We start from the raw sequence: 26,251 nt of genomic DNA on the forward strand, positions 1-26,251 counted from the left end.
GATAACTTTTAAGATCTACTCCATAACAACCTTCAAATACACAATATGATATTTTTAACTATAGTCATCATGCTGTACATTCCATCCCCAGGACTTATTTATTTTGTAACTGGAAGTTTGAACCTTTTGACCCCCTTCACCATCCCTAACCCTCCCATCTCTGACAACCATCAATCTGTTCTCTGTATCTATGAGTTCAGGTTTTTGTTTTAGATTCCACAGATAAGTGGTGTCATCTTTCTCTGACTTATTTCACTTAGCATAATGGCCTCAAGGCCCATCCATGTTGTCACAACTGGGAGGATTTCCTTCTTTTTTATGGCTGAATAATGTTGCATTGTGTGTGTGTGTGTGTGTGTATTTTTTCTTTATCCACTCATCCATCAGTGGACACTTAGTTTGCTCCCATGTCTTAGCTGTTGTAAATAATACTTTAATGAACAAAAGAATACATATATCTTTTCAAGTTAGTGCTTTTGTTTCTTTTGGATGCATCCCAGAAGTAGAATTGCTGAATCAATGGTAGTTCCATTTTTAATTTAATTGAGGAGCCCCCACACTTTCTGACATGATGGCTGCACCAATATATAATCCCACCAACAGTGCACAAGGGTTCCTTTTTCTCCACATCCTCGCCAACACCTGTTGTCTCTTGTCTTTCTAATCCTAGCCATTCTGACAGCTGCGAGGTGATATCTCACTGTGGTTTTGACTTCCATTTCCCTGATGATGAGTAACATTGAGCCCGTTTTCATGCTCCTGTTGGCCATCTCAGCGTCTTCTTTGGAAAAATGTCTATTCAGATCTTCTGCCCATTTTTTAATCAGATTGGGTTTTGGGGGGGGTTATTTTGTTTTGTTTTTGTTTGGGGTGTGTTTTGCTTGTTTGTTTTGCTATTGAGTGATAGGAGTTCTTTATATATGTTAGATATTAATCCCATCATACATATGGTTTGCAAATATTTTTTCCCATTCTGTAGGTTGCCTTTTCATTTTGCTGATAGTTCCTTTACTGTGTAGAAGCTTTTTAGTTTGATGTCCTATTTATTTATTTTTGCTTTTGTTTCCTTTCCTTTTGGTTTCAAATCCAAAATCATTGCCAAAATCAATGTCAAGGAGCTCACCACCTGTGTTTTCTTCTAGGAGTTTTATGGCTTCAGGTCTACATCCAAGTCTTTAATCCATTTTGAGTTATTTCTGTGTGTGATGTGAGATGGGGTCCAGCTTCATTCTTTTGCATGTGACAAGTTTTCCCAATACCATTTATTGTAGAGAATGTCCTTTCATCATTGTATATTCTTTTTTTTTTTAAGATTTTATTTATTTATTTGACAGAGAGAGAGATAGAAAGAGAGGGAACACAAGCAGGGTGAGTGGGAGAGGGAAAAGCAGGCTTCCCACCAGAGCAGGGAACCCGATGTGGGGCTCAATCCTAGGACCCTGGGATCATGACCTGAGCCGAAGGCAGACGCATAACGACTGAGCCACTCAGGCGCCCTCGTCATTGTATATTCTTATTTATTTTTATTTTTTGGGGGGTAGGGGAGCGGCAGAAGGAGAGAGAGAATCTCAAGCAGTCCATGCCCACCATGGACTGGGAACTTGGGGGGCCCAAATCTCAATTGCTGTTGTTTTCGGTCACCCAGTTTGTGGTAGTTTGTCACAATGCTCACAGAAAATGAATAGAACTGGATAATATGTAGAGGCTAGAGGAATATCCAAACCAGCAGGAGCTGGGCTGAGAGCTCTGTGCAGGGGCAGCAGGTAGATTTGTAGATGCATATGTGGCACTGTCCTTGATTCATTCAATAACCTTCCAAGGGACATCATGAGACATGACAATAGCTTAAAAGATCAACTCCTTCCTTCGTGTTATGAAGTTGACATTGTAATAGGGAAGTCAGACATCAAACAGCTAATAAGACAATTAATTACTTACAATGATGATCTGTGCTATTAGGAAATACAGGGTAATATATGAACAAAGTGACTTTTTTAGCAGAATGTTAATGGTGACATCCATATTATTCCTGAATTAATGTAACAACTACTCACTCTCTGAAGCATTCTTAGCAAAAATGATTCCCTGTGGTTTTGTTTAAATAGATCTTTCAAGCTAAAATAATAGCTCATCTAAAGAAATTATTAAAAGCATAACAGTATTTTAAGTAGTAATGAAAACACCAATAATAAGTTGATAATGGACCATCTGCCATCTAAATTATTCAGCAAAATGGTTCTGTCCTACCAGGCAAGAGAGCAAATGCCTGGTTGGAAAGGAAGAGAAAAGGAATCTCAGTCTGAGAAAGATTTTATTTGGATTATGGCTCCCCAAAGTAGATGAGAAATAATATATACCCAACTGGAAACAAGGTTGTCTATGTAGATGAGGTGGGTGTGTGGGCCTGTGGCACAAGTAAGCCAGAGTGTCCTCGGGACCCCCGCGTGCCCGGGCCTCCCCGCCTCCACCACTGATGACACAGCCCTCTGACTAGGGACTGCCCTGCCGATATGCCCCTTGGGGATAGAAGGTGGGGGACGGTGTCTGTCTGTTCACACCTCAGGTGCGCAAGAGGGAGACGGCAGACCACCTTGCCCACCAAGTCCACAAAGTCCACCTGCTTACTCTTTGTTTTACTATGGAGGCTCTTTGGTGAAATTCCAGCAAAGCCACTGGGCCAACAATGGCAGTAACAAGATGGCTTCCCTCCTCTGTTGCCAGAGACGCCGTGTTCCCAGCTGTGGCTCTGGGTCTACGCATGAAGAGTAGCGGAGTATTTCTCATGGGAAATACAAGTTTATTTTAATGTGGACTGGGAAAAACTTTGGGTCAGTAACATTTCATTTTCTTGTAATACACGAATTGTGTTATCTCTAGGTTTTCACGAAGCTGAAAAAAATTTTAATCTTACCTGATTTCAACCCAAACAAGATTGCTCTCGTTTCTGTTGCCTGTTGCTCTATGTGCCAGTGGGTCATAGCTTTGAATAACTACCACGAAGTACAGAAGGTACGCTCTGTCCCCCAAGTGTCGGTAACAGCCCCAAAGTCAGACGAGAGCCCCAGAGATAATGAGCACTTCACAAGGTGTACGTGAACTGCTGAAAATAATTCTCCTAGTGAAAACTACTTTAATCAAAGTTACTACACTAACAGATATCAATTTTATTTATTTTATTTTTATTATTATCTTTTTATTTTATAAATATTTATATTTTTTATTTTTATTTTTTATGATTTTATTTTATTTATGGCAACTATGCTCTTGTTTTATCTGCTGGTTTTCATGTTTCACCATATTAAATTACTGGATATCCCTCTTTTTTTTTTTTTAAAGATTTTATTTATTTATTTGACAGAGACACAGTGAGAGAGGGAACACAAGCAGGGAGAGTGGGAGAGGGAGAAGCAGGCTTCCAGCAGGGAGCCCGATGCGGGGCTCAATCCCAGGACCCTGGGACCATGACCTGAGCTGAAGGCAGACGCTTAACGACTGAGCCATCCAGGCCCCCCTGGATATCCCTCTTGTACATATAATTCTAGGAAAGCCGATTGTAAGAATTGACACTTAACAAATGTCTTTCAAACATAAGGGACATTTTTAACAGTGAACTTGACATTTTTTAACACTTAAATGTTGTGGCATTCTTTTTTAGGTGGTGGGCCCTAAGCAAATCCAAGTAGCTGAAGCTCAAAATGTCCTTAAAATTGCACAACAAAGGTTGGCCGAGAAACAAAGAGGTTTGCAGCTGGTAAGACATTTGTTTGCTTGTTAAGCTTGCAACAGCTTTCTGTGAAGTAGTCAGAAACACCAAGAAAAGGTCATTACCTCAGTAGAGTCTTATCAGTTTAGGATAAAATGAGGATAATAATAAAGGTAGTGAAGAGACTGTGATTGAGTAAATAATACAGGGACTATATGTAAAGGTGACTTCCACATAATAAAACACTCAATAATGCTAATTATTACCATGTCATTAATATATTAATTTACCATTTCACCAGATTTCTCCCAGGAGAGCTTTGTGACTTCTGTCTACCAAAGGCTTACCCAATATCAATCTGTGATCTTAAAAAACTGTCCTTAACCTGTTTGTATCAATTACTCTGTTGTTTTGTGGAGACATGGTTATTTCTTAAACCTCTCGGTATGAAGTTAAAACAGGGATATCATTATGAGAGCGAGGTCGCCAGCCCGCGCACAGGCATTCTGAGAGGGGGTGACCCAGCAGGGAAATGCAGCCCCGCTTCTTGGTGTCTTGTGTTTGCGTGGATGGTCTCTCTCCCTACCCCCGCCCCCATTCTGATGTAGCTATCCACATTGTAAAATGTGGGGATTTCACTTAAAATTTGAATTTCGGTCTTCACTTGAAAATTCAGAAGATCTGGCAGCCATGGGCTGGCACTCTCACTTGGCTATAAGAAGCCCCCAACTCACTTCAAACATTTATGTCACCTGCCTGCCCCCTAGGCATTCCTTGCAAACTCAGCTGTATAAAGAGTATTGGACATTTTTGGAGAAAATTAACAAATTTTTACCGAATGTATTTTATATTGATATATCATTTTATTGCTAATTCTTTGTTGCCACTTACAATGTACGTATATAGTCATATTTAGAGATGTGTTGCTTAGTAGCTAACATTTACGGAACGTATACTGTGTTCCAAGTGCCACATGGAGGCTTTATACAGTCTTTCGAAGTCTATCCTCAAGTCAGCTTTCAGAAGGAGATGTTTCCAAGGGAGAAAACTAAAGTCAAAGATTCAGTAAATTTGTCCAACACCTTGAACCTCTAAGTGGTGCCCACGCTCTAACCCAGGCCTGTCTAACTCAAAATCACTTACCTGCTCCACTAAAAACACTCCTCTGCATGAGTGATATGCAAACCATCCAGTAGCTGGTGTAGCCCAGATGCCAACCAGTCATAGAGCAGCGTGGGGTCTTGGAGGCCACCCGCGAAGACGGAATAGTGGGGAGAGGGCCGGGGCAGGCAGTGGCAGGGCTGGGGGTGCTCTCCAGGGCATGGCACAGGACCACGTAGCAACCACTGCAGAAATAGTTCGGTATTTTAACAACTGGCATGGCTCCATCAGCCTGTTTCTGTCCCACACACAAGTTAATGAAAGGAGCAGACCCAGGAAAGGAAAAAGTTTGCTTCATAATTTAAAGAAAAAAATTACACATTATACAACTTGGTAAACAGGGAGTTTGAGAAGAAATACAGTTGACCTTTGACCAACACGGGCTAGAACAGCAAGTCCGCTTCTACCTGGATTGATTTCAGTAAATACAGCACACCACTGTAAATGTATTTTCTCTGCCTTATGATTTTCTTAATGATATTTTCTTGTTTCTACCTTGCTTTATTATAAGAATATAGTATATTCTTATACTATATATAAGTATATAATATATAGTATATGCACCATACAAAATATGCTTTGTGTTATCAGTAATACTCAATAGCAGGCTATTAGTAAATAAGTTTTGGGGAGTCAGAAGTTATATGTGGATTTTCAGCTGCATGGGGGGTTGGCACCCCTAACCCCTGTGTTGTTCAAGGCTCACCTGTAATTTTTAATTTAATGGAAATGTCCATTTGTTGTTTTTCAATAATTATTAGAAATTCTATGTAAATAAATTTAAAAACCTGAATGATGTGCCCGGTTTTCAGGAAATTCTTAGTCACTAAAAGTCAACTAAAAATAAACTCAAAAGCCTAAACAAGCAAAAATCAGAGCTTTCAAAGGTCTGAGATAGAACAATCAGACAGCAGATAAGGAAAGAGAGGAATGAAGAGCACAGAGAACCAGTGAAACCTACAGACACTACGGAACACTCCACCCAACAGCAGAACACACAGAAAGGGTCTTCATGGATGCTTAAAGGCAGATATCCTATAAAGTATCTTCTCTGACCACATGGAATGAAGTTTGAAACCAAGAACAGAGGAAAACTGGAAAATTCACAAATACATGAAGATCAAACAATAAACTCCAAAGCAATCAATGGGTCAAAGAAGAAATCATAAGGTAAGGTAAAAAATACTTAGAGACAAATGAAAACAGAGCACAATGTGTCTAAACTTATGGCATGTAGCAAAAGCAGTGCTCAGAGGGACATTCATAGCTATAAATTGCTACATTAAAAAGAAGAAAGATCTCAAATCAACAACCTCACTTTATACATTAAGGAACTAGAAAAAGAACAAACTAAACCCCAAATATAGCTGATGGAAAGAAATAATAAATATTAGAGCAGAGGTAAACAAAATAAAGAATCAAAAGACAAGAGAAAATCAGTGAAACCAAGTTGGTTCTTTGAAAAGATCACCAACATTAACAAACCATTAACTTAGATTCCTAAAGATTCCACCAAAAAAACTGGTAGAATAACCAAAGCCAGTAAAGTTGCAAAATGCAAAATCAATATACAAAAATCACTTGTGTTTCTATACACCAACAACAAACTATCTGAAAAAGAAAGTAAGAGAACAATCACATTGACAATTGTGTCAAAAAGAATAAAATGCCTAAGAATAAATTTAATCAAGGAGGTGAAAGACCTGTACTCTGAAAACTGTAAGACATTGATGAAAGAAAAGGAATAAGACACAAATGAATGGAAAAAGAGTCTGTGCACATGGCTAGGAAGAGTTAATATTGTAAAATGTCTATACTACCCAAAGCAAGCTACAGATTAAAAGCAATCTCCGTCAAAATTCCAAGGCATTTTGCACAGAAATAGGACAAACAATCCTAAAATTTGTATGGGGCCACAAAATTTGTTATCTTTTGTTTTTTTGATGATACCTGTTCTAACAGGTGTAAGGTGATATCTCTGGTTTTAATTTGAATCATCTCTGATGATCAGTGATGTTGAGTATCTTTTCATGTCTGTTGGCCATCTGTATGTCTTCTTTGGAAAAATGTTTAGCTCCTCTGCTCATTTTTTTAAAGGTTTATTATTTATTTATTTATTTAGAGAGATAGCACGCATGGGTGGGGGGAGGGGCAGAGGGAAAGGGAGAGAGAATCCCAAGCAGACTTTTCGCCAAGCACAGAGCCTGATGTGGGCCTCCATTCCACAACCCTGAGATCATGACCTGAGCCTAAATCAAGAGTTGGACACTTAACCAACTGAGCCACCCAGGTGCTCCATCGTCTGCTCATTTTTTAATCAAATGGTTTGGTTTTTTGTTACTGAGTTGTAGTTCTTATATATTTTGGATATTAGCCTCTTACCCAACTGTTTTACAAAACTGTTCTCCCATTTTGTAGGTTACCCTTTCATTTTCTTCCCTTTCATTTTGTTAATTGTTTATTTTGCTCTGCAGAAACTTTGAAGTTTGATGTACTCCCAATTGGTGATTTTTGCTTCTGTTGTTTATGCTTTTGGTGTTATATCCAAAAAATCATCACCAAGACCAATATCAAGCAGTTTCTTCCCTACATTTTCTACTAGGAGTTTTATGGTATCAGTTTTATGGTATTTTGATTTATTTTGAGTTAATTTGTGTGAGTGGTATAAGGTAGGAGTCCATTTCCATTGTTCTGCATGTTTTCCCAGCACCTTTTGTTGAAGAGACTGTCCTCTTCCCGTTGGGTTGTCTTGGGTCCCTTTGTTGAATATTAGTTGACCATATATGCCAGGATTTGATCCTGGGCTCTCTATTCTGTTCCATTAGTCTGTGTGTCTATTTTATGGTGGTACCATACTGTTTTTATTATTGTATAGAAATGCCACTGATTTCTGGATATTGATCTTATATCCTGCAACTTCACTAACATTGTTGATTAGTTCTAACAGTTTTTTGGTTGAGTCTTTGGGATTTTCTATATACAAAAGCATGTCATCTGCAGATAGTGACACTTTTACTTAATTTCTTTCTGATTTGGGTGCTGTTTATTTCTTTGTCTTGCCTGATTGCTCTAATCAGGACTTCCAATACTACAGTGAGTAAGAATGATGAGAGTGGGCATCCTTATCCTGTTCCTGATCTTAGAGGAAAAACTCCCAGTTTTTCACCGTGGAGTATAATGTTAGCTGTGGGTTTGTATTAACTGCCCTTTATTATCTTAAGGTTTGTTCCTTCTATACCCAATCTGTTGATGTTTTTTATCATGAAAGGATATTGTATTCTGTCAGATGCTTTTTCTGCATTTATTGCGATGATCACGTGACTTTTATCATTCTCTTAATATGATGTAACATATTTATTGATTTGCATATGTTAAACCAACCTTCCATCCCAGGGATAAATCCTACATGGTCATGGTGTACAACTCTTTTAAAGTGTTCTTAACTGACTGAACCACCCAGGCGCCCCTCTTTTAATGTGTTTTTGAATTCAGTTTGCTGGTATTTTGTTGAGAATTTTTGCATCTATATTCATCAAGGATATTACTCTATAGTTTTATTTTTCAGGTCAGTTATTTTATTTTTCTGTGGTTTGGAATAGATAATTCTGTTTCTTTATTTTCCTTGACTGTCTGTGTTGATCTCTGTGCATTTGATAAAATAACCACCTCTCCCTATCCTGACAGAATGGTCTTGTGTAAGATATAAAAACCTCCTCAGTCCAGCCTGAGCTCCTGCTTTTCTCCCACACCATGGCAGTGCCCAGGCAGCCTTGAACAACAAGGCTCCCAGAATTCAGAATTAGTGTCCCAAAGGGGAGCATGTGAGTCAGCTCCCTGGAATCCTGTGTAAGTAGTTTTTTTTCAGGGACAGATTGGGAGATGGGTGTTTCTGTCTGAGCCCTCGGCACTGAGCCAGTTAAGAACCATTTCTTGGTTTGCTGTAGTTCTATGGGACCCACAAACACAAGCCACCAGAGACAGGTGCTCAAGTGGTATATCCTCTGGGCCACCGCCACCAACGCCGGGGCACGTACCAGCCTCCCAGGTCCCTGGGGAGGATCACAGTCAACCCCTAAATGTGTGCTAAACTAGAAGCCTGACCCGCAGGCCACAGCCTCTTTCAAATAGCTGGGAGACAGGCATTTCTATTTGCCTCCTCTATGCTGAGCCCTGGGGTGCTGAGGCGGGGGGGTGGGGGGAGCCAGTTAGAAAGTATTTGCTCCAGTCGGGATGCAAGCACTCTTGGCTTTCACTCTTAAAAATTGAGACACTAGAGGTTGGGTTCAAAACCTTTGCCCTCAGGGGGAAGCTGGAGTTGTGAGTTCTCCTGTTTGTGTCACTGTGCCAGGGGTGAGGATTATGGTGAGAGTGTGTCTCAGCCTTTCCTGTTGGGATGTGAGGACTCTTCATTGACCCAGTGTGTCGGAGTTGCTCAGCTAGTTTCTGGATTTCTTTCATGGGGAATTGTTCCATGCGTAGCTGTAGGTTTGGTGCATCCGCAGGCGCAGGTGAGTTCAGATGCCTCCTCCATCGCCACCTTGGATAAGAGCTCCCTATTACATATTCTTTCATGCTTGGTATATTCGATTTTGGTATTTACTCCAGTTCTCCTGATATTCATGATTTTTTTGTGTATTTTTTGTATTTTCACTCATTTACCCAACAAATTCTTATTTATAATATTGTCCATTTGTTTTTCCTATTATCAAGTGGTAGGACAGAAAAAAGTAAACTCTAAATTTCAGTCAGAACCGTACTTATTAATAGGCTACATTCCCTTCCAGCTTGCAACCAGGGCCTTCACGAGAAGTTTCTAATATTTTAACTCATTGAACTCAAAAAAGTGTATTTGAAATGTATATAAAATGTTAATGGATACACTTAGTGTTTTAAAAGTGACTGTGGTAGTTAACTCCACTGGTTTGAAGCCCTTCATTGAGATTTTCTTCTCACTCAGTTATGTTTAAAAAAATAGGTCTTTTATTCACCTGGGCCCTAATATAAAAAATATTTCCAAAAAATCTAGGGAACTTTAGGGGAAATAAATAATGCCACAACATATGATATCACATGAGCATTCATTAAAAATGTTCCTTTGGGGAACATAGTGCCTATCATAAAAGGAAATTTCATGGGTTTACATGAAAAGATTTTCAGTATCACTCATTGTTGACCTCAGAGAGTCGCCAGCAGGTGTTGGCGAGGATGTGGAGAGAGGGGAACCCTCATGCTCTGTTGGTGGGAATGCAAACTGGGTGCAGCCATTGTGGACAACAGTATGGATCAGTGGTACTGAACACTGCCATATGATCAGTAATTCCACTACTGGTTATTTACCCAAAGAATGTGAAAACACTAACTGGAAAACATACATGAACCCCGATGTTTATAGCAGTGTTATCTACAATAGCTAAGATATGGAAGCGGCCCAAGTGTCCATCGACTGATGAAAGGATAAAGAAGATGTGGTATATATACTATAAAATATTACTCAGCCATAAAAAATGAAATCTTGCCATTTGCAACAACGTGGATGGAACTAGAGGGTATTATGCTAAGCGAAATCAGCCAGAGAAAGATCAATGCCATATGATCTCATTCATATGTGGAATTTGAGAAACAAAACAAACGAACAAAGAAAAAGCCAAAAAAACAGACTGTTAACTCTAGAGAACACACTGATGGTCACCAAAGAGGAGGTGGGTAGGGGAGTGGGGGAATAGGGGATGAGGATTAAGGAGTGTGCTTGTGAGGAGCACTGAGCAATGTATAGATTGTTGAGTCACTATATTGTACACCTGAAACTAGTATAACACTGTACGTTAACTACACTGGAACTAAAAGAAATCAAATTACAATACAAAGCAAAAAAAAAGAAAAAGGAATTTCATTGTGCTTAATTGAATCAGTAAATCCTACACTTGAATATTTATATAGCTCACTAGGTCATGAGTAGCAAGAACATTTTCTCAGAATAAAATCAGAGGGCATGAGCAAGCAAACAAAAACAGCATTTTATATTAGAGTAGAAACAACTGAGTAATTATTATGGGTGAACCAGGAATAAATAAATTGTTAGAGTAATCATGCCAAAAGTAGCTAATGTGTATATATATTTTCTTAATTAGGTATTTTCACCAGGATAACATCTTTAGAATGGGGGGGGGGAATTATAAATTAGAAACTGCGTTCAGTAAGCACAATTTTGTACATATGATTTCATAAACATACTGTGTTCAAGTCTCTATGCTAAACACTGTCTTCAAAGATTTTGAGAAGACACAAACATCTTTCAAAAATATAAATATAAAATATAAATAGCAATATAAGGATAATATAAAGATAATAAGGCACAACCCAAGAGATAATATCAGGCAATTAATAATTACTTCTCACGACTGTTATAAACAGTACGTCAGTGTGGATGTGACAGGACTGAGGCTTCGTGACAGCTAGAATGTAATATGGATTTTAAAGAATGCCTTGGATCTACATCCCTTTAAGGAACGATTTCAGGGTAAGGGAAAGATGTGAGCCAAACCCCAGAGGCCAGAACATTTAAGAAGTGTGGACAAAATGCGGAAGAAAGCAGTCTGGCTACAGGGTAATATTATTGGAAAGGAGACGACTCTGGGGAGGGAGGTTGGGATCGGATCAGGGAGGCTCTTATTGATGGGGCCAAAACTTCGGGCCATATCCGTGGGTGATCATTTCTATAGAAATTCACCAAATGCTTTTGAGCAAAGGCATTATCAAGATAAGTGCTAATTTAAGAATATCATTTTGTCAGCTATTCATGACGATACCTTTCCCCCGACAGCCCAGGCATAGTTTAAGGCCCCTTTATCCTACCAGCCTCACTTCAAAACCCCATTAGTTCCTCCGGGCTGGTCAGTGTATGTGGAATGAGAAAGTTCAGTCATTTTCTTGGAGAAGGAAACTGGATATAACATTCTCTGTGTGAAAAAGAAATCAGAAAATGATGAATCTCCAAATGCTGAGCTTGTACGAAAGCCTGTTGAGGAAAGTGGCATTTTAAAAACAAACTGGAGTATCAAGGAATCATTTATTTACTGACTACATTTTTATTGTTAACATAGCCCATCTCTCCAGGAAGATTTTCCAGGATGTGAAAATGAAGTGGCCATGCACTGTATTTATATAAGTGACAATTAAACTCTTGAGGCAAAATGAGAGTAGTAGTGTGTCTCAATAATGAATGAATTCTTTCAGGTTGAAGAACATCTGCTGTTTTTGCAAGCAGCCTACAAAGACGTAGTTGCTGAAAAACAACTCTTAGCCAACAGAAGAAAACTGGCCACCAAGCGCCTGCAGTGTGCGTCTATCCTACTAACCACGCTGGAGGATGAGAAGGCATGACTCTCTTTGGCTCTGTATCTCCTTCAGTAATTTCTCCTGGGCTTGACAAGCCCCAAGATGCTATTTCACCCAAGGTTGTATTATGTACCCCCTAAAACTATCTTATCATCCAGTTGTTTTTTACTGAGATCAGTAGGCACTCATGATAAAAATAAAGGAGTTCTGGTCAAGTGTCTTAACCCAGAGGCAACAGACTACAAGGATCCAACCTGACTTTCTCTTGCTCCCCAGACCACAGTTCTCCAGTCTGATGAGGTCCATGGTAAACTGTCAGTAAGCTTTCCCTGTTGAGCACAGGGACAACCCAAGCCAAATGCATAAACCAAGAGTGGCTAAAGGGGATGAGATGTCATAAGGAAGAAGAACATTTTATTCTTCTCTGTCAATCCTCAGACCTCTTTTATCTCTTTTTTTAAAGTTCTGCTGATCTTCTCTAAGTTTCAACTTTCTGATCTTAAAATGGCTTTTACTTAATAGGATATTGAAAGTGTCAAATGAGATTTTCAAAGTAAAATTCCTGTTAGACATGGAAGGATTTAATAAATATCAGTAACTAGTATTATGGAACCCCATTAATAATATAATGAATTGTTATTTAAAAATTATCCTGCTTTATGACTCAGAGGACTTGACGTGGCTATCGGTGCTAACAAATGTAACACTGTTGACAAATCCAAGAATAGGACTCATGTTCCCCTTAGAAAACTGTTTGTTTTATAATATTATCCAATACTAATTCTATTGCAAACACAGCATGAGAACAGTAATAGTAATAGCAATGCTGGATCCAAGTTGGAGATCATGAATATCTTAAATGTCTCATAATAGTATATTTTATGTCAAATAACAAGAACTCATTTTTATTTTAACATTTAGACTCGATGGCAAGAAACAATCAATCAAATAGACAAGAAGTTGGAAGGAATTTTGGGCGACATACTTATTTCTGCAGCGTGCATTGTCTACACTGGAGTGTTAACAGCAGAATTTCGCCAGTTAATTGTGAACAAATGGGAGACTCTTTGCCCTAAAAACAACATTTATTTGTCTCCTAACTTTTCCTTAATTGAAATTATGGCACAAAAACATGAGGTAGTAACATGTTTCTATTATCCAGTTAAGTGGCTGTTGTTGATTTGAATTTTGGGTGTAAATGCATTTTTTTTTTTAAACTGGGATCCTTTCCCCAAATTGTTTTGATAAAGGAAAATACTATAATTTGTTCCAGGTCTTTAAAATTTTTTTTTTATATTATAGTTCTAATGCTGCAGCTAGTTACGTCTCTTATTTATCATCCTCTGGGCAAAAGTCACAGAAAATCCTCTTACTCACTGTAATCCTACTGCCTCGCCCAGTTTCTGTCCCAGAAGGCCCTTTCATTAATAAAATTGGTGAACTCAGGGCGCCTGGGTGGTTCAGTCGGTTAAGCATCTGGCTGTTGATTTTGGCTCAGGTCATGATCTCAGGGTTGTGGGATCAGGCCCTCTCTCCCTTTCCCCCTCCCTACACTCGCTCACTCATTCTCTCTAAAAATGAATAAATAAAATATTTTTAAAAAAAGTAAAATAGGTGAACTTACTGAGCCACAGGTAGTATTCTTAGAAAGAGCCAAACACATAGACCTCACATTTATCAATAAATATTTATTGTCTATTTATCTATGTTGAGGGGATAAAAAAGAAATACACCTTTTTTTTATTCATCCCCAAAGAGTAATTTTAGATTGATTCCCCCACTGATAACCCAACTTAAACTGACCATCCAATCTCAGAAGCAAATACTGGCTTCTCATTTTCATAATGCTAATAACCAACTTAAACCCAAATATACCAATAATTACATTAGATGTAAGTGGTCTAAAAGGTCCACTTAAAAGGGTAAGATTCTAAGACCATATAAAAATATAAACCAAAGCATAAAACAGAAACCATAAGTTATTTAGAAAGGACACATCTAAAATGTAAAGGTTGACAGTAAAAAAAAAAAAAAATGGGAGGAAATTTACCACAGATTACCAAAAAAGGACAAAACAGACTATAAGGCAAAAAAGGATTACTAGAATTAAATAAGTTTATGTTACAATAAGAATTAGTTTAAGTCTCCAAGAATGTTTTATCAATTCTGAATTTGTACCTACTAATAAGACTTCAAATAATTTTAAAGCACACATTAAAAGAAATATAGATAAAAATGGACAAATCTACAATCTTAGTGAAAGATCTTAACACACTTCTTCCTATAACTCATAGAAAAAGAACACAAAAATGAGTAAGAATAGAGAAAATTTGAGCAACATAATCAGCAAACAGACTTAATGAGCATACACAGGACACTGCAGCCTACACCTGAAACCTACACATTCTGTGCAAGCACATGTAGAACACTGCCCAAAACTGACCATATAACCAACCACAAAAAAGTTTCAACAAATATCAAAGGACTGAAATCACAGAGTACGTTATCTGTCCAAAAGGCAACTAAGCTAGAAGTCAATAATTAAAAGCTTCTTTGAAAATCCCCATATTTCTGGAAATTAGGACATACACTCCCAAACTAACCATAGGTCAGAGAAGCAATCAGAATTGAAAAAATGAAGCATTGGTCAAAGTTTTTCCTTTGAGACTAGAAACATATCCACCATCTCCACTGTATCTAACACCCTAGCAGAGATCCTAGATAGTGCAGTAAGGCAAGAAAAAGATATTAGGATTGGAAAAGAAGAAAACAAAAAATAGAAATTCTTGCAGATATGTACCTAGAAAATCCAAGAGGATCTATAGATACATCATGAGAATTCATAGAAGTTTAGTAAAGTTTCTCAATGTTTCTGGAATTGAAGTCAGTATATAGAAACTGATTGCATTTCTCTACACCAGCAACAAACGGTGCACAATGTTTGTAGATACCATTTATCATAGCATCAAAATGAATCCATCAAGAAGTTGTGTGAAACTTACAGAAATAAAACTATAAAATAACTATTGGGATAAATTTTAAGAAACCTAAATAAGTGAAGAGTTATGCCATGTTCATGAACTAAAGGACTCAGTATCCTGAAGCTGCCAGTTCTTCCCAAATGGACTGTAGATCCAGTGTAATCCCAATCAGCATTCCAGCAGGTAGGGGAGCATGTATGTGCTTACCTGACAAACTGATTCTGAAAGTTAAAAGAGAAGGCAGAGAGCCAACGTGTCTAAGATATTGTTGATGAAGAACAAGGTGGAAGGACTTGCTGTATCAAATATCGACATTTAGGACATTTAGTTGGGACAGTGGAATTATTTATCCATTTGTGTCCCAGTGCAGGACAAACACCACCACCAATGGGGCAGAACACAGAGCCCAGAAACAGACCCACCCGTACGTGGACATCTGATTTATGACAAAGCTGATACCGTAGTGCAGTGAGGAATGGGTAGTGTTTTCAATAAATAGTGAATATCCAGAAGCAAAAAAAAGAAAGAAAAAAGAAAGAAATTTGATTATTACCTCACACCATATATAAAAATTCAATTGCAACTGAATTGTAGACCTAACTGTGGAAGGCAAGTCAGTAAAGCATAATTTAAGAGAATATGTTCATGACCCCAAGAAAAGATTTTTTAAACAGAACTAACCATAAAGGAAAACATTAATTGAATTACATTAAAATTTAGACTTTCTGTTCATCAAAAGGTAGCACTCAGAAGATATAAAGAGAAGTCAATGAATAGAAGAGGATATTTGCAATAAAAAGAACTACTACCAATCAGTAAGCAAAAGACATACAAGCCAGTAAATAAGTGGGTAAGAACCTTGAACAGGCGGCTCACAAAATCACCAATAAACAATTGAAAGGTGCTTAACCTTATTATTCATTAGGGGAATGAAAGTTAAATCTAAAATGAGATATGGTAACACATCAGCTAAAAGGACTAACATTTGAAAGACTAATAATTTTAAGAACATGGATATGAAGTAACAGAAATTCTCATACACTGCTGGTGAGAATATAAAATGCCAAAATCATCTTAGAAAACTGACTTTAGCTACAAGTATTAAAAATACACATCCCTGGGGTGCCTGGGTGGTTCAGCCAATTAAGCATCCGACTCTTGATCTCGGCTTGGGTCTTGATCTCAGGGTCGTGAGTTCAAGCCCCATGTTGGGTTCCATGCTGGGTGTGTAGCCTACTTAAAAAAAAAAACCCATGACCAACATTGCTAGGTGTTTATCCATAAGAAATGCATATGTAAGTTGATCAAAAGAATATAAAAGAATGTTCATTGTAGCATTATTCATAATAGCCTAAAACTTGAGAAATACTCTAAATGCCCTCACCAGTAGAATGGATAAATAAATCTAGGTGTGTTCTTAAATACAGCAGTGAGAATGAATAAATACAGTTATAAAACAACACGGATGAGGTCAGACAGAAAAGGGAATATCTTGAAGATTGCCTTTATCTAAAGTTTCAAAATTAGCAAAATGAAATTAGAGCATTTAGGACTTTGGTAAAACAATAAAGAAAAGCATGGAAGTCAAAATGATTTTTTTTAAGATTATTTATTTGACAGAGTGAGGGAGCACAAGCAGGGGGAGGGACAGGCAGAGGGAGAGGGAGAAGCAGACCCCACTGAGCAAGGAGCCCGGCACGGGGCTCGATCCCAGGACCCCAGGATCATGACCTGAGCCAAAGGCAGCTGCTTAACCGACTGAGACCCCCCAGGTGCCCCCTGATTGGTTTTTTTAGAATAGAAACTCTTGGGTCAGAAGTTTGTCTCTCTCCCCGCGCTGACCTTGGTTCTCCTGCACCTGTGCAGACGGAGCTACTCCTGGGTTTCAGGACTCTTCATCCCCTGTCCGGTTTCCTTTTGAGAGCATGCAGTTCTTCACAGGCTTAGACAAAATACTACTTTCCTTTAAAAACTGACACGTATCCTTGGCTTCTCCGGGGACGCTCTACCACCTTTCACTGGACCGTCCCCGGGTCCTGTTCCTTCTCTGACCTCCATGAGCCTTCCTGGCTTTTTCCTCCCAACCTGCTGGTACTGCCCTGAAGTCAGAGCTGCAGGCAAAGATTCTGTAAGGATGAGAAGTTTATCAGTCTTGGAGTCAGCGTCTGAGTCAAACCCTGGGTCTGTGTCTTCCTCTGACAGGATGACCATGGGCAGACCCCGGTTCCTCCTCCCGAGAAATGAGCGTTTTTGTCGCAAATGAGCTAGATAATGTACGTGTGTGCTCGGCAGGAGGTGGGTGTGCAACAGAGGAACTGTAATTACCTCTGTATCATTCTGTGTTCTTGCATGGCTCATGTGTGCATTCGAGCCCAAGATCCTTGGGAACAGTTCTTAACTCTCTCGCATATCATCTTTGTTGTGATGGGCATTTGTCCTTCCTGATGAACAGAAAAATGTCACTTAGTGAATAATTACTCATCTTACCAAAATTTCATATCCCAGCATTTTAAATTGTTCATCTCCTTCGTCCTTTTAAAGAGTATTTGATTTTCCTAAAGGCAGTGACCCTGTAGGATCCTGAAGATGTGAACAAGTGTATGAAACCGTAAGGTACCAATGCTCTTGTTCCAGATCGGTCGATGGCATTCTCAGGGGCTCCCCCTTGGTCAGTATTCAACCGAGAACGCCATCCTGATCAAGAACAGCCTGCAGTGGCCGCTGCTGATTGACCCACACAAGCAGGCGCACAACTGGATCCGGCAGATGGAAGGGCCCCGGCTACAGGAGCTCTCCATCAAGGACAGCGGTTACATCCAAACAATTGAAAATGCTATGAAAACAGGAGGGAGTGTCCTCTTGCAGGTATTTGGGCAGAATGGCCTCACTCCCTAATTCCATGCAGCTGACATATACACTGTGTGCCCCAAGCATAGAAACTAAAAGCTTTGAGTTACAGGTAACTTTGTCAGGGAAAAAATAATAAATAAACAGGGGCGCCTGGGTGGCTCAGTCGGTTGAGCGTCTGACTCTTGATTTCGGCTCAGGTCTTGATCTCGGGGTCGTGGGATCGAGCTCTGTGTTAGGCTCCATGCTCAGCGGGGAGTCTGCTTGGAGAGTCTCTCTTTCCCTCTCCCTCTGCCCCTCCCCCCTTGCACATGCACTCTCTCTCTCTCAAAATACATAGAATCTTTTTAAAAAAATAATAAATACAGTGACTTTTCAATGTTCAGTTCTCTCAGATCAGGCTTTCTTTGGTGTCCAAATACTAACAAAATTTACTTTTTATTTTTCTTAGAGACAAGAAAGAGTGGGGGAGGGGAGCAGCAAAGGTAAAGAGAGAGAGAATCGCAAGCAGACTCCCTGCTGAGCACAGAGCCCGATGTGGGGCTCAATGCCACGACCCCGAGATCATGACCTGAGCCTAAATTCAAGAGTCAGATGCTCAACCGACTGAGCCACCCAGGCGCCCCAGATATACATTTTTTTTTAATGCTCTGTCTTTTCAACTGATTGATTTGTTATAAGATGAGCTTTTTATTTATGTCTGTTGGGTTTTTCAGAATCTCCCTGAAACATTAGCTCCAAGTTTGAAGGCAATTTTGAAGAAGGATATCCATCAGAGAAGAGGACAGTATTTCATAAGGGTTGATGATTCTGAGATTGAATACAATTCCAAATTTAGGTAAAGTCTCTACCTATGAAATTGAGTCAAATGTTTATATTTTTTAAGACAATACTATTGAAGGCCTGTATTTCCATACCGGTAAGCTTCTCCCAGAGGAAAGAGTGAGGTTGCATTGTGAACGTTTTGTCTATCTGCGTGTCCGGTTGCCCTCATCAGTACACGGAATAGAGAACTGACTTTTGTTTATCAAGCTTTCCAAACCAGCATTCTCCATGCTGTTCCTGATAAGACCCACAGGTCCAGGGGGAGTCCCCAGAAGGTGTACAAAGCCTGGCCCCACTTGATCAACAAGAACTCCAGTTGATCTCTTTGCCTAACATTTTATTTCAGCAGGAAAACCTTCTGCTCCTTTAAAAAACAAAATCCATATTGGATATCCAGAGCAAAAAGAGATTCCGTGTGGGCTGATAAAAACATTGTATCCATGTTCCCAGCAGCAAGGGACCTTCTGGAATGCAACCCCCACCTTCCCACCTCCCCCCCTTGCCAACGTCACAAAGCTCTTTTATAGAGTCAGATTTACTTACCACAAAAATAGAATTCCCACTCTGCCCTTGAATTCACTGTGTGAGCGAGTTGTCAGCAAGGGGAGCTGGAAGATGGGTTTACTGGTGCCCAGCCAGTGCACTCCACTGACTTACAGGGGTCCTAACACTCTGAGTGCTTGTGTGGTCAGTGGGTCCTTGCCCCCGGGCCGGGCTCCACAGCCTTGCCCCTCACCACACTTACACAGCCTGGACTCCCCTCGCCCAGCCTCCCTCCTTCTTGCAAAGTATGTTCCTCAGAACAACATTCTAGGGTGTCACTCAAGAAAGGGCCCCATACTTCTTAAAAGCACTAGGCTAAACCAACAGGATTCTTTCTTCCAAGGACATGACACCCCTTCAATGTGACAAACACTCTCCAGGGCGCAGCGTTCTGCAGGACACGGTTCTTCCTTTCTCCCTGAACATTATTGCTTGAGCAACAGCTCTAGGAAGGCTAATGATGTAACATTTTGCCGAATTGCCCACCTGGTGCCCATATTCAATTGTGTGTTTGAGGAGGTGGTGGAGGGCACCCGTGTGGGGGGCAGACAGGACCCGGCTCCCCACTCTGTCACTGTGTGGCCACGGGATGTGAGCGACTTATTGAACCTCTCTTCCTAAAATGGAACGAGGAGCTGTCCCTGCTGGGCTGAGTTGTTGGGGAGACTAAGCAAGGTCAAGAATCACTCCTGACCCTCGCTCCCACCCCAGACCACCCCACTCCAGACTCACTCACAAACCAGTCTCCTGGCTTCCTTCTCCCCCACCCCCAAGCCTCCCACCCCAGGTTACTCTCTGGGCAGCAGTGGTCCCTTTAGGGAAGGTCGTCCTCCCTTTACTCACACCCTCCACCAGGCTCTCACTCACAGTAAAAACCACAGTATTGACAATCATCTAGCGGCGGGTCAAAGCTCCTACTAACTAGCACTTTACTTTCCTCTGTCCCAATGTTTCACCAGATGTAGTAGGGACATCATCTATGGTTGTATTTCTTAAAGTTGTGAATAGCAAACGTATTCACACGGTGTAAAGCAAGAGCCTCTTCTGTGTACAAGGCTGAACAACACTAAAAATTAACCTTCTTTACTTCCAGGAGAAATATTTTTTCCATTATTTAATTAGGTTTTTTTTCCTCTACAAACCCTTTGACTAACCGGTGCCTTTCTCATTCTTTAGGTTATACATATCTACAGAAATAGACAACCCCCATTTTCCTCAGGCAGTGTATAACTTTGTTACAATGATCAACTTCACCGTAACATTCCAAGGTTTGCAAGAAGAGCTCCTATCTACCATATTAACTCATGAAGTTCCTTCCTTAGAAAATCAACGTCTCCAACTATTGGAGAGTATTTCCCTCGATGCTACAACCCTTGAAGAACTAGAGGAAAAAACGTTGAATGTACTGCAGAACGCACAAGGTTAGTGCAGGTCTTTAGTGATGTTAGGAGACCTTTGTGTACCTCTGTGAAGGACAGAATGAAAGCTCTAAGAACCACATTCTGGATTGGTACCCAAAATATCAGATCTGCATTTCCACCAGATAACTGATTAATATGGGTGAAACACCCCATTTCTAAAATGAAAACACTGTGGATGTTGATGTTCCTACATTCCTACCTCTGCTTTAGCTCATTATACTGTACGACATTGGCCACAAGATAATCATGCAAGATGTAAGAAAAATCTTATGGAGGCCACTCCGTCATATATCTGACATCTGTTATATGTATCAAGTTAGATTGTAGAGACCAAAAGATGAGGTTTTCCCCAAGTATTAATAATAAAATATACCAGGACAGAATCCAGTGACTTACTCATATGTATCCCATTAAAATATGGTGTTTTATTAAAACAGCAGTAGAAATTATTTTCCTCTTCAACACAAACCATAGTCTTTAAATCTTAACAATATAACTTCTAAACAACCAAATCTAAAGCACTATAAGTTCCTGGGGGCACACTGACCTATCTGCTCCTAAAAGCGGATCTGGATATCCAGTTTCAACATGCAGGATGGGGTACCCCCATGCTAATAACAATGCTCAGACACTAGGTGGATGTCCTACAATTCAACTCCATTCTGACCTGATCTACCCCTTAAGGTTTCAGTCGGACAAGGCTGCCCCTCCCCACACATGGGCTCCAGATAGAAGTTCCAGCAAAGCCCCTCCTGAGGTTTGATTAGTTCTAGTTCGCTAGCAGACTAGAATTCAGGATGACACCTGTTTGCTCACTGGATTACTGGTCTCTTCTGAAAGGATGAACTGGGAACAGCCAGGTGAAAGAGATGTGTGAGGCGAGATGTGGAGGATGGATGCAGGGCCTCTGTTGGGGGTCACTGTCCTGGCAACCACCCCACCCTTAGATGGAGACTAAAGTCACCTAATTAACATAACAAAAGATGCCTTTATTCCTCTCATCCCCAGGATATTCAGCACTCTAAGCCAGAGATGGGGATGAAGACCTCCTGTATATTTCCTATTATAAGTCACAGTATCGCAGCTCCTGACTCCTCTGTGATCAAATACTTTTTATCTAGCGGTGGATTGCCATTCTCTCTTAACTGGTGACTCAGTGGGGCTTGAAAGTCTCTCCGATACTTTAGTTCCCTATTAAGGCTCTGACTGTATTCCTTCCTATTTTATTACACCTAATACACTATTTCTGTGTAACACACAGCTGAGCCATGCTTCTGTTCATGACAAGACTAGGACGAGGTTGCGTGGACCAGGTTGTCACATCTGTTTCTCTGGGAAGGTTGGAATGAATCAGCAGCTGATCACTCTTTAGGGAGCAAAACCAGGACACCTAGGGATGACGTGACCCACAGGAGATGACTGTTGGTCTAACAAGACTCACAAGTATAGTCTCTCCTGTTCTAGGAACCACTGTATGACAGATGTCATGTTTGGCTGTAACTTTTGCCTAAATTGGACAAAAGATAGATTTAATGAGACAAATGGAAAGTTGTTTATGATAACACCCATCACACTATAAGATTTTTTTTAAAGACTAACCTTTTACGAATAGTGGTTATAATATAAATTGTTCTTGAAAAAAAACTAAATAAAAAGACTGCTCGATCGATTTGGTACATATTTTTCCTCCCTTTTCCCAAGTTTTAGTAAAGTAGATCATCCTTACTGTCTCTTTGTAAATAGTGTATCTTTAGGGTGGCCACCCACTCCTTGTGGGCAATGGTGTGGTGGGTGGGGACCAAGAAGTAGCCCACAGCCGAGGTCCCAACATTACTAGGAAGCTTCACTAAAATCAATCAGAATATGGTATCCAGGTCATGGAATGTAATACTCCCATAATTCCTTACAAGGATGATATGAAGCTGTGTTTAGTTCTTGATATGGATGTAATTTTTAAATGTTTTTGGTGAGGTTTGATGGGGTCCAGAGCCGATGGCCAAGAAAGAATTCTTGAGACGTCTTTGGTGCAAAATGGTGGTTTTGTTAAAGCACGGGGATGGGATCCGCGGGCAGAAAGAGTTGCTGTCCCGGGATTGTGAGGAGCAACTGGTTATATACCTTGGTGGTTGTGGAAAGTAAAAATAAGAAAAGTTCCCAAAGGACTTTCATATGCTAAAGAAGATCCTCAGGACACTGGAGGCCTTGCTATTGTCAAAACAAGGTGGTTTTTCCTCTAGCAAGGCATTTACTTGTAGACAGTGAAGACAGTCGGAGCTTCCTGGAGGAACCTTATGCTCAGCCTGCCTCAAATACTTGGCAATGGGTTGCAGCTTATAAGGACATTTGATGGTATCTACATCTCCTTCTGTCTTTGTTTCCCACATCAATACCACACTTTAAGAGGACTCTTCTCAAACTAACATGTGTGTGGTGTAAGCATCAAGGATAGTGAGGAGTCTATAAATCGTATCATTAACAAAAGCACTTGAGGAAGATGGGAATGTTCATAAAATAGAAGAGTTTATAATGGAAATAGGAGAACCGTCTTGAATGTTTGAAAGGGAGAGAATTATTCTGTTTCTAGAGCAGTGCTTTTTTTCAAAAGGTAAGTTGCAACCTGTTCGTGGAATGAGAAATCAATTCCGTTGGTCATTACCAACTTTATTGTTTAGTAAAATAGAAAACAACAGAGGATATCAGAATGCATGTGCTATTTTCTGGAAATTTTGTCTCCTTGTCTATGCGGATGATGGGTCATTCCTTATGACCAAGTGGCTATTTATCATGTGCTTATAATGAAAATAGCATCCATCTACTAAAGTAATATAAAGAAGAGATGGGGGGGATGTGTGCTATTAACCAAATTATTCAGAAATACAACTTGTCTTCATTGAGCGACCCATCTCCCAAATAAAAGCACCAAAAATCCGAAAGTAAAAAACTCTTATGGAAAGATTTCAGAATGAAGGAACTGCATTTAATATTCCAGTGGATTTTATTTAAATTCATTTTTTGTTTGCCTTCAGAATGTGTGTTAGATGATGAGGAAATCGTAGACATCTTAAGAAAAGCCAAAATGACTTCAAATGAAATTTCAAAGCGCATCAAAGCAACAGAAAAAGCGGAAAGTCAAATCCAAGAGACACGCAAAAGCTATCTCCCCATTGCTACCCGAGGTGCCCTGCTCTACTTCCTGGTGGCCGGGCTCGCCCAGGTCAACTGCATGTACCAGTTCTCCCTAGACTGGTTTCGCCAAGCGTTCATTCAAGCAGTAGTCTCCAGAAGAAAAGAACAAGAAGAACCCGGCTCCAAAAGGGAGGCGATGTCTCTGAAGAAAATTCGTGATACTACAAACCTCTCAAAAGAACCAAAGTTAGAAAGTGAGGGAAATCTCTCCCAGAGACATCTTAAAAATTCAATCGATGTGTTGACAAGAAGTATTTTTAAGGTGAGACATCCTTGCATGTGAATTTTGCATATGTATTTAATCTAGGCCGGCTGGGCTAACTCTCCATTTCCCCCCTAGGTGGTCTCTTCAGCTCTATTTAACCAACATAAACTGTGCTTCTCCTTCCGGCTCTGCATCACAATCATGCAAAATAACGCTAATGGTGATGACATCGGGTCCCTACCGGATGAAGAATGGGACCTCTTCCTACATTCTGGCATGTTGATAAATATTAAAGGTATAATGCCCCAGGTCAAACTTAATAGTAAGTAAAAGGTACTGCTCTGGGTTCTGTTAAAAGCCATTAAAAACATGTTTCCCTGAAAAACACGGAGAGATTTTTAAGGTGCTCCAGGTCAGTGGTTCTATGTGGGTTAAACTAAAAGCAGCTGAGGTCAGGTGTGACGTTTAATTCATTGCTGTGTCCTTATATGTTGAGCACATAATTGGTACTCAGTAATTTCTGAATGAATGAGTGGAAGGCATTTGCTATGGTTATTGTAATCCTAATCTGTAAATCTGAACGCCCAATGCTAGACCTTAGGGACATGCGCACGTGTGCACAAGCACACACGTGCACACACACATTGATTAAATACCACCTAGAGTGATATTTTTAGGCTTCCAAGTGCAGTGGTCGCCTCGTGGGCTGGCTTTTCTGCTGCGTGACCTTGTCTCCTGGTCACAGGTGGGTGGTTCAGGAGTAGAGTCCTGATGGCACTCAGACCCACCCTCCTGGAGACCCGGTGTCTGACCGTGAGGCCCAGGGCCTGAGAACTGCTGGATGTTGGGTTAACAGTGGTCGCTGGTTCGTCTCATGTTGGTGCTCGGTTACTCACATATATTTTTTGTGACTTAAAATTACAACACAGCATAACGTCAATGTACTTCATGCCACTGAGCTGGATGCTTAAAAATGGTGAAGAAGGTAAATTCTATGTTGTGTATTTTACCACAATTAAAAAAAATAAATATACTTAAAACTGTACGACACAGGAGGATTTGAACAGATTCCACTGTTCAAGTGTGGAATCTCTGGGAGAGATTTCCCTCACTTTCTAACTTTGGTTCTTTTGAGAGGTTTGTAGTATCACGAATTTTCTTCAGAGGCATCGCCTCCCTTTTGGAGCCGGGTTCTTCTTGTTCTTTTCTTCTGGAGACTACTGCTTGAATGAACGCTTGGCGAAACCAGTCTAGGGAGAACTGGTACATGCAGTTGACCTGGGCGAGCCCGGCCACCAGGAAGTAGAGCAGGGCACCTCGGGTAGCAATGGGGAGATAGCTTTTGCGTGTCTCTTGGATTTGACTTTCCGCTTTTTCTGTTGCTTTGATGCGCTTTGAAATTTCATTTGAAGTCATTTTGGCTTTTCTTAAGATGTCTACGATTTCCTCATCATCTAACACACATTCTGAAGGCAAACAAAAAATGAATTTAAATAAAATCCACTGGAATATTAAATGCAGTTCCTTCATTCTGAAATCTTTCCATAAGAGTTTTTTACTTTCGGATTTTTGGTGCTTTTATTTGGGAGATGGGTCGCTCAATGAAGGCAGGTTGCATCACTAGTCACCTGCAGTGTCTTAGGAAAATTCCTGGAAAATTTGAACCACAAAAACTATGCTTGTGCAAAATGCTTAGGCAGAAATCACCACGTATAGAATCTGTTCAAATCCTCCTGTGTCGTACAGTTTTAAGTATATTCATTTTTTTTAATTGTGGTAAAATACACATAACGTAGAATTTACCTTCTTCACCATTTTTAAGTGTCCAGTTCAGTGGCATGAAGTACATTGACGTTGTTGTGCTGTGTTGTAATTTTAAGTCACAAAAAATATAAAGCTAAAGGTGGTCTGACATTCTCACTGAGGAAGAAAAGGTGGTGGTTCTGAGACTATTAGCAAAGACTTCAGTCAGAATGGAAATATCAAAGAATTGCTCTAGCGGATACCAGACATTTGGAGAGTTTTGTTTTGTTGTTTGTTTCTA

The 26,251-nt window shown here is 40.0% G+C and overlaps 1 protein-coding gene across 1 annotated transcript in view; it reads left to right on the plus strand.

Moving 5' to 3' along the window:
* The window catches only part of DNAH14 (dynein axonemal heavy chain 14), a 357,723-nt gene that overhangs the window by 270,837 nt on the left and 60,635 nt on the right, over positions 1-26,251 (plus strand). The window contains exons 70-78 of the mRNA XM_035008404.1: positions 2,878-3,009; positions 3,656-3,751; positions 12,098-12,238; positions 13,121-13,336; positions 17,815-18,045; positions 18,744-18,865; positions 20,572-20,816; positions 23,843-24,264; positions 24,343-24,529. Of these exons, the coding sequence (XP_034864295.1) occupies positions 2,878-3,009; positions 3,656-3,751; positions 12,098-12,238; positions 13,121-13,336; positions 17,815-18,045; positions 18,744-18,865; positions 20,572-20,816; positions 23,843-24,264; positions 24,343-24,529 (1,792 nt within the window). The remainder of the gene's footprint in view (positions 1-2,877; positions 3,010-3,655; positions 3,752-12,097; positions 12,239-13,120; positions 13,337-17,814; positions 18,046-18,743; positions 18,866-20,571; positions 20,817-23,842; positions 24,265-24,342; positions 24,530-26,251) is intronic.

The sequence above is a fragment of the Mirounga leonina genome, unplaced genomic scaffold (genome assembly GCF_011800145.1).
Source record: "Mirounga leonina isolate KUSES-001 unplaced genomic scaffold, KU_Mleo_1.0 Mir_152, whole genome shotgun sequence".
Taxonomy (NCBI): domain Eukaryota; kingdom Metazoa; phylum Chordata; class Mammalia; order Carnivora; family Phocidae; genus Mirounga; species Mirounga leonina.